Here is an 8,403-nt window from a genome sequence, read left to right on the forward strand (position 1 = left end):
GTGGAGGTAGGTGAAAGAGAACCCCCCCCCCCCCCCCAGGGCATTGTCTGAGGGAAATGGGTAGATTTCTTAAGTGACCTGATCAACATTTATCTCTCAACCCACACTTGCATATTAGATCAAGGTCACTTGTTCCATTGTTGCCTCTGGCTGTGCTTGCCCATAAGACAACAGTGACTACACTGGAAACGTTATTAACTGGGTGTGGAGTATTTTGGGATGTCCTGAGGATGTGTTACAAAAACGCCAGCTCCTTGATTCCAAACTATAATGATGAGCACCGGGATAGAGCACTTCAGAATATTATGCTTCTTTTGGAAGATTACATGCAACATAACCCAACAATTGTGTCATAAAGGAATTGTGCAATATTCGATCTTGTTGCAACAGTAATATCATTGTAATGTGTTGAATCCGAGCTTTTACAATACAGAAACCACAGCACAACTATTATCCCAGGACATGGTCGAATTAGGGTTTCTGTTTCATTCCATAGCAGCACATGGATTGATCTCTCTCTAAAGGTTTTGACAACTCCTCTTTAAGGCAGCACTGCCACTCCTCTAACCTGTTATCCTTTTCCATTCACTGTGTTGTAAGAACTGCAGAAGGGTTTAAGGTTATGAGAGGGGTTGACAGGGCAGACAGAGAGAAGACGTTGCCACCAAAACTAGGGGCCATGAATATTCGGGGCTGGTTCAGCACAGTGGGCTGGTAATGCAGAACGATGCCAGCAGCGTGGGTTCAATTCCTGTACCAGCCACCCCGAACAGGCACTGAATGTGGCAACTAAGGGCTTTTCATAGCAACTTCATTGAAGACTACTCGTGACAATAAGCGATTATTATATCATGGATGAATCTAAGGGGAGGTTAGATAAGCACATGAGAATATAGAAGACAATGCCAATAGGGGGAGATAAAGGAGGGTGGAAGGAAGCTCTTGTAGAGCATAAATATGTGGAAGCTGAAATGTATCATAACCAATGGGGCCAAATGGCCTGTTTCTGTGTTGTACATTTTATGAAATTCTGTAAAAGCAAGGATTCAGGAGACAAGTCAAAAATCGTTGTCCCCATTACATTTACTACTCTTGTGAATCTGTCCTGATGAGTGCAATGCAAAAAGCTTCAACAGCATGTTTCTTTTATTGGCAAATCTCACGTTCTGCACTATCAGACAACTACAAGTCAAGAATCAAACATCTTTATTACAGTAAGTAGCACGGAAGTCTCTTCCCACATACCATTATACATAGAGGGATGGTGCACGCAGGTCTGATCGGTTACTGTAGTGTTAGAAATTACTTCTTGCATTTCATTTGCCTAAATGAGGATGAACATCAGTGTTTATAATGTGGCACTTTTGGATGGTCAACTCTGATTGTAAACCACACCCAGTAGAACCTTAGCATGTTCAGATGATTGAGACAGTGTTCCCCTATCCAGCACTGAAACACACGGACCTTAACCCCAACCTCAGCAGAAGATCCCTACTCCAACCATCTGAACCTTTCCATTTGCTGCCTTCCCTGAGTGAAATTGATAATGTTGTATCAGATCGTGGGTATGGTTTTGTTCCGGAGTGTCCACACACACACACCACTGGAAGCTGGGATGAGACCATTAAAACTCACTTCAAATAGCAAACTGCAGACATAGAACCCTCCGTGGCCCAGCAAGCTGGGGGTGAGAGCTGACCGCGGATGGCTGGCACAGGATGGCCATGGTCACACTGGCGGCAGAAGTATAGTTCGGAAACTTTTATACTTCCCTGTTCGAAAGAAAAATCTTCAACCACAAACTTTGAAAGAAACGAAACCTCGCTGTTTTGGGCTGTGGTCATTCAGACGTCTTTATCATATTTGAATAACTGAAGTTCATTAAGGAGGGAGGCAGGGCACAGTGCTCTCTGAGTAACGGAAATTTATTGCTAGATTATTTTTCTTCCCCCTGTTCCTCTTGTGCCCGTACTGATTCCTGCCACAGCCTAAGCATGCCAGCTTTCATCGTTTCTTCCCGAAAGGACACTTTCAATGCAAAGGCCCTGGCAGAAATTGTCAACGGTTGAGAGGGGGGGGGGGGGGGGGGGGGGTAGGGGGTGACTACTGAAGGGACAGCACACCTCAGCTTGCTCCTCATACCCGGGGTGGTGCTTACATACCCTGGGCTGGTTTGTCATCTTTACCGTCTGGGGCTGGTAATCACAGAGAGAGTAGGGTACAAAAACAGGCCATTCAGCCCCACCGGTCCATGCTGGTGCTTAGGGTCAGCAAGAGCCGCCATCCACCCCCTCTTCATCTAACCCTGTCCCCATAACCTTCTGTTCCATTCTCCCTCCTTATGCGTTTATCTACCTTCCGCTTAAACGGAGGTGGGCGAGGCTCCTGGTCAGCGACTGTTTGATGTGGGGGGGGGGGGGGGGGGGGGGTGACACCCTTCAAGCTATCAGCCTCTGGCAACAGGCTAGTGGGGAAAACACCACGCGATGGGATAGATGAGAGTCTGCCTTGTGCACCAATAGGTGCGGATCGTGAAACAACAAACTCTTCAATGGAAATGGTAACTTCACCTGAAATGGAAACGACAAACAGGAAACCAAGAGCAGATTTGCAGGAGGCGGTTTTGAGCCAACTCTAGCCGTGCGCAGGATTGGCGACACTTTTTTTTTCTTTTTAAATTTAGATTAGCCAATTATTTTTTCCAATTAAGGGGCAATTTAGCATGGCCAATCCACCTACTCTGCACATTTTTGGGTTGTGGGGGCGAAACCCACGCAGACAGTGAGGATTGGCGACACTGCCAGGAAATCCCGTGACAATCGGAAGACGCGAATTCACTCCAGAGCGATCATGGCGGGGTCCTCTGTCCCGCCGCACCGAATGTCTGGGTCAGCACACCGCCGCCCTTCTCCGTTTCATCGGCTGGTCAACGGGGTTTCCTATTGTGGGGCAGCCCCACACCGTCAGGAACCCCCCCCCCCCCGGGCTGCCGGCCAATCGGAGAATCCCGCCGGCAGAGAATTCAGCCTCATGTTTCCCGATTTTCCCTGCCCACCCTCGCCAGCAACGTCTTATTTGGAAAGATTTCCATGTAATTTAATATCATCAAGGAGCCACCGCCACCTGATCCCCCCCCCCCCCCCCCCCCTTACACTAAATATTCATACCTTGTCAACGTGACGTTACATTGATGAGATTTACAGCAGGTCTGGCCAAATGGAAAGTTGTGATCCCTCTGGGGGTGCAGAGGTGTATAATTTACGGGGGGGGGGGTGAGAGAGGGACATGCCCGGGCACTGCCATGTTGGCACAGTGTCAACCTAGCGGTGCCAACCTGTGCCCAGAGCAGTGCCAGGGGTGGGCCCTAGTGGGACGGGGGGGGGTCACAGGACATTTTTTTGTGAACATGGGATGGGGGAGCAGGCCCTGAGGGGTGGCGGGAAAGTGGCGATGGTGATACATCTGCGGCGGGGGTGGGATGCCAGCTATGATTTTTGGGGCTGGGAGGCGGGGGGACCCTAATCGCTCCGTGGTGGGGGTTAGCGGCCATTAAGTTGCAGTGCTGATCCGGGCCCCTTTAAAGATGGCGCCCTGATCTCTGTGGAGCCATTCGCCAACTCTGTCAGACCCGCCCTGCCAGAGTGACCACACCAGCTCATTATCCTTTCTTCACAGAGAATCAATAGTTGGAGAGAAAACTGGTCTGTGCAACTGGAGAGTTACACGGCGGTTTTCAGTTACATCCTGACACTCTTCCAAATCCTAGTAAGAGTCCACCTGTAGACTTTTTTGGAACTGTCTTGAACATACATTCTACATATAACATCTCAGAAGAGAAGCAATAGGAATCTTTTTGAAGTTGTGGTTAAAATATGTTCTAGTGGTAGATTAGAGAAAGTCTTTGTGATTAAGCAGCCATGCTATAGCTGATCTGGGTATGCCTTATAGTTAAAGTGACTGGTCAAATGTGTTACACTGTTATTCTTCCTCAATGAGCAAATACAAAGCAAAATAAATTTCACGTCCTCCAACACGTTAGGATTATAAATCATGCCCACATACCATTCCCTCATGTCTAATAGTAAATATGAAGGTGCGACTTCTACATTGCACATTGCATTAAAGAAATATTCTTGACTTGTCTTCGGAATGCCTGAATTATATTACATGGAATGTTCAGCGTTGAAACAAGTCAATTGATCCAATTGGCCAGTGGCGGTGTTCATGGTCCACATGCCCCTCCTACCCTGCTCTCTCCCTGTAACCCAATCAACATGTTCTTTTTATTCTTGTCTCTTTTATGTGACTATCCAGATTCCTTTTAAGTGTATCTAGGCCGTGCCCCTCAGCTAACCCCTTTGACAGGGAGTTCCGCATTCTCATCATTGCCGGGGTAAGGAATTTCTCCTGAATTCCCAATTGAATTTATAAACGACTATCTTATATTTACATCTGCTGCTTTTGACCCATATATCTTGACATCTCCACTATCAAATCATTTCAAAATTCTTGAGATCTGTACCAGGTCATCTCTCTAGAGAAAATAGCCAGTCAGTTAAGCCATTCCAGACAGTTAATCTGGCAGAGCAAACTGCACAGCCTATCGAGGACTTGCCCGATATTCTGTCCATTGAAATGACCATCTTCTTGAACCCATTGCCCCTGTACCTCCAACAACAAATGCGAGGAATTCACAATCTTCTTTGTCGCAAAGATTGAGACCATTCCGTCAACTGTCTCTTCCACTTTCCTAACTTCGCCAAGGTTCACCCCACCCCTGGCCCCTGTCCTGAACTCACATCCTTCTCTTGTTTCTCTCCTATCTCTTCCCATGTCCTTTCCGAGCTTATCACGAGACCCACCTCAAACTCCCTCCACCCTACCTCTCAGTCAGACTTCAGGCCAGCAAACTCCTTTCCTTCCTTCCTTCCTTCCTCTTTTGCCTGTCCCCCATGTTAGGTGGGGTCGGGGCACTGCTGATTGATCACTCAACTGCTTTACAGCGTTAGAGGGGCTACGCAAGTACAGGTTGTTGTTGTTATGCGTGATCTACCACCCCACATGTTCCAGACAAAAATCTGTCACTTTCACTTTTACATCCAAGGGTTAAGGACAGAGAGTAGAAGTGGGGCGTGGCTGATTTTTCCATTTTCCTATTTGGGGAACATGGAGGCCTCTGAGCAGCCAATGGCAGAAGACTGATCTTAAACTTCCATTTGCAGGCTGGAAAGCTGTGAAAGATTGGGGTGGGGGGGGGGGGGGGGGGGGGGGGGGGAAGAGTTTTCAAACTGAGGTCTGATCAACATCGTCAACAGCCAGTTCCAAATGAAAGGACCGGCAACATATTAACCACCTCCTGTCCAACCTCTCTGGAGGCAAAGGCAGTCCTAAGAGACTCACATTTGAAATGAGCTCCTAGGCAAAGGAATCTACCTCGGTAAGTACATGAGGGAGAAAGGAACGGAAGGAAATAATGTTAGGGCGAGATGAAATAAGATGGGAAGAGGCCTGTGTGGGTCAGTTAACCTGACTGGTCTGCATCTCCTCCTCTTTCACATCAGCATTGCAACACATTGCATGCAGGGATTATGCTGGCAAAGAAATCAGCCAGGTTGAAAGAAAAGTGTTGGAATGAGGCACTGAAGGAGACCATTTATGCCTGTGCTGGTTCTTTACAAGAGCTAACCAATTACGCGTAGGAGAGGAAAGTGGCAAAGTGGCAGTGTCACTGAATTTGTAATCCCCGAACCCAGCTTCATGTTCTGGGGCGTGGGTTCAAATCCCACCGTAGCAGCTAAAGGGGTTTAAATTAACTTAGTTGATCAAAATAAAGTGTGGGATGAAAGCTGGTGGCAGTAATAGTGAGCATGAAACCATCACCAATGGTCATGGAAATCCGTCTGCCTGACAAATGTCCTTCAGGGAAGGAAACATGAAATGAAATGAAATGAAAATCGCTTATTGTCACGAGTAGGCTTCAATGAAGTTACTGTGAAAAGCCCCTAGTCGCCACATTACGGCGCCTGTCCGGGGAGGCTGGTACGGGAATCGAACCGTGCTGCTGGCCTGCTTGGTCTGCTTTAAAAGCCAGAGATTTAGCCGAGTGAGCTAAACCAGCCCCTTGCCTGCAGTCACCTCCACATAAGTCCCGACTCACAGCGATGTGGTTGACTTGACTGCCCGCAAAGGGCAATTGGGGGCAGACATCAAATGCTCACGCTGCCAGGAAAGAATAAATGAAAAGTAAAGTTGCTCTGCACTTTCCCCCTAACCCAACAGACATTTCCTTTTCCAAGTCCGAGGGAAGACTGGATTTTGTTTTTTTCCAGAAGTGAGAAGGTTGAGAAATGATCATTAGAATTACGAAAGGGGCTTGATGGGATAAACAGAGATGTTCCCACTTGTGGGAACCTCAGGGCAATGAATAAAAGATTATATCCAATCGGGGATTCAGGAGAAACTTCTCCAGTCGGAGATTTGAGTTTGTTGTCTCATGGAATACATACCACTGCCTTGAAAGGGAACCTGGATGAATGCACAAGGGATAAGGGTTTTTTTTTAAATGAGCAGATAGGGTTGGAAGGAGAGGAGAGGAACTTAAACACTGAGAGATCTAATAAGACTGAATGGCAGGGTCTTATGCAATTTTATGTATAGATTCAATTCCCTTTTGAAAGTTAATATTGAAGCTTCTTCCGGTACTGTTTCAGGCTGAGTATTCTAGATTGTAACAGTTTACAGCATCTTTAAAAAATAAATCCTTATCTTCGCCGGGCTTTGGGCGAGAGAAGGAGCAAAAGAAAACAAAATAAAAACAGGAAAAGCTGGAGATGCTCAGGGGGTCAGGCAGCGTCTGTGCAGAGAGATACCGAGCTCGTGGTGTAGCTCATCAGAACGGAAGAGAGGTAGCCAATCAGATTAACTTGGCTTCTTTCTCTATCTCTCGCCACAGATGGGGGCTGACCTGCTGACTATTTCCAGCATTTTTCTGTTTGCATCTCAGATTTCCAACATCCGTGGGCACATCGGTGTGGCGAAGAAGCAATAATTACTTGAAAATGCAAAAAATACTAAATATATCGAGGCACTTATATTTGTGCAGGCATGGTATCATTTTCACGGCAACACAACTGGCACCCACCCGCTCCCTCTCAGGTCAAATTATTGCCAAATGGAAGATGCCAGGGTTTAAGCCAAGCTTGTTAAATGCAACCTACAGCGTTCTGCAATGGGTCAAATATAAAGCCCCCCCCCCCCCCCCCCCCCACCTCATTTATACTTCTGACAGTTGTTTCTGCTGGGTGAATTGCCAAGTCATTTTGTCTTGAGTGTTTCTTCTTGTAGTTGCCCAGGAGGCAGGGAGCTGGGGAGGTAACAGGGCAGGAGGAGAAGATGCCCCCCCCCCCCTTCCTGGCTAACCTGTGCAGTGGAAATGCCTTCTCCAGCTTCCAGATCGTGCCAGAGCCACATGAGAAAGATTCACCTGGCTCACACCTCAGCGCCTGATGTGAAACGAGGTGAAGCAAGGAATAAACGGCACACAAATGAGCAAGGAGGCGGAAGAAAGACTGCTTCTTTGCAACACTGCGTCTTAAACATGCTCGACCCTCAAATGCTGGAACCCATTTAGCTAAAGTTATGTAAAAAAAAAAGAATCAATCTAGGGCGAGAGAGAGAGGGAGCAGAACAGCTTAACTCGCCTTCACGAGAGAAAGTGAAAGTAACATTTGGAAGCTTCCCAACAAGATCATTTGCAAAGAGTATTCCAAAAATCGGGTGGGGGGGAGGAAACAGAACCCCAACATGATGCAAATGGGACATTTCTATTTCTATCAGATTTCGCAGCCAAGTCTCCCTCTTTCCATAAACGCGCACAGGGATCTGCAGGGCGAGTTGATCAGTTACCTGGGCTTTCCAGAGTGTGCCTTGCTTCTTCATAGGGAGGAGATGTTGCTTAATTGCTCCTGCACGACAAAGGTTCGGATCTCAAGGGCGACGCACATCGCTGGGGAGCCGCAGATGAGACATGTCCTGTGCGCGCTCTCTCACTCTCACTCTCTCACACATGCAGACAGACAGACACAAGGCAGTGCCTTGCTGAACACAGTAACCCACCCCCTCACACATGTGATTTCCCGGCAGCTCTGCAGTTTCAGCTGTTGCTGTGGGGAAGCCTGTGTGAGTTGCTGGGGGGGGGGGGAGAGAGGGGCTGGTTCCAAACACACACTGTCCACCCAGTACCTCCACACAGCCCCCGGGGGCACCCCCTCCCTCAATTCAGTGTCCCGTGCCGTCCTCAAGTTACTAAAGTTTCTGCCACACAGGAAAATAAACTGCACACGTTGGGGGAATGTGAGATTGACATGCTGCAGGAACTCATCAGCGGTGTGTGGAGAGAGAAAC

General features: G+C 47.7%; 1 protein-coding gene across 1 annotated transcript in view; it reads right to left on the reverse strand.

The window, feature by feature from the left end:
* Nucleotides 1–8,089, reverse strand: part of LOC119978827 — a 51,200-nt gene extending 43,111 nt beyond the window's left edge. The window contains exon 1 of the mRNA XM_038820713.1: nt 7,906–8,089. Within this exon, the coding sequence (XP_038676641.1) occupies nt 7,906–7,938 (33 nt within the window). The 5' untranslated portion in view covers nt 7,939–8,089. The remainder of the gene's footprint in view (nt 1–7,905) is intronic.
* Nucleotides 8,090–8,403: the final 314 nt, after the last annotated feature.

The sequence above is a fragment of the Scyliorhinus canicula genome, chromosome 15 (assembly GCF_902713615.1).
Source record: "Scyliorhinus canicula chromosome 15, sScyCan1.1, whole genome shotgun sequence".
Taxonomy (NCBI): Eukaryota; Metazoa; Chordata; class Chondrichthyes; order Carcharhiniformes; family Scyliorhinidae; genus Scyliorhinus; species Scyliorhinus canicula.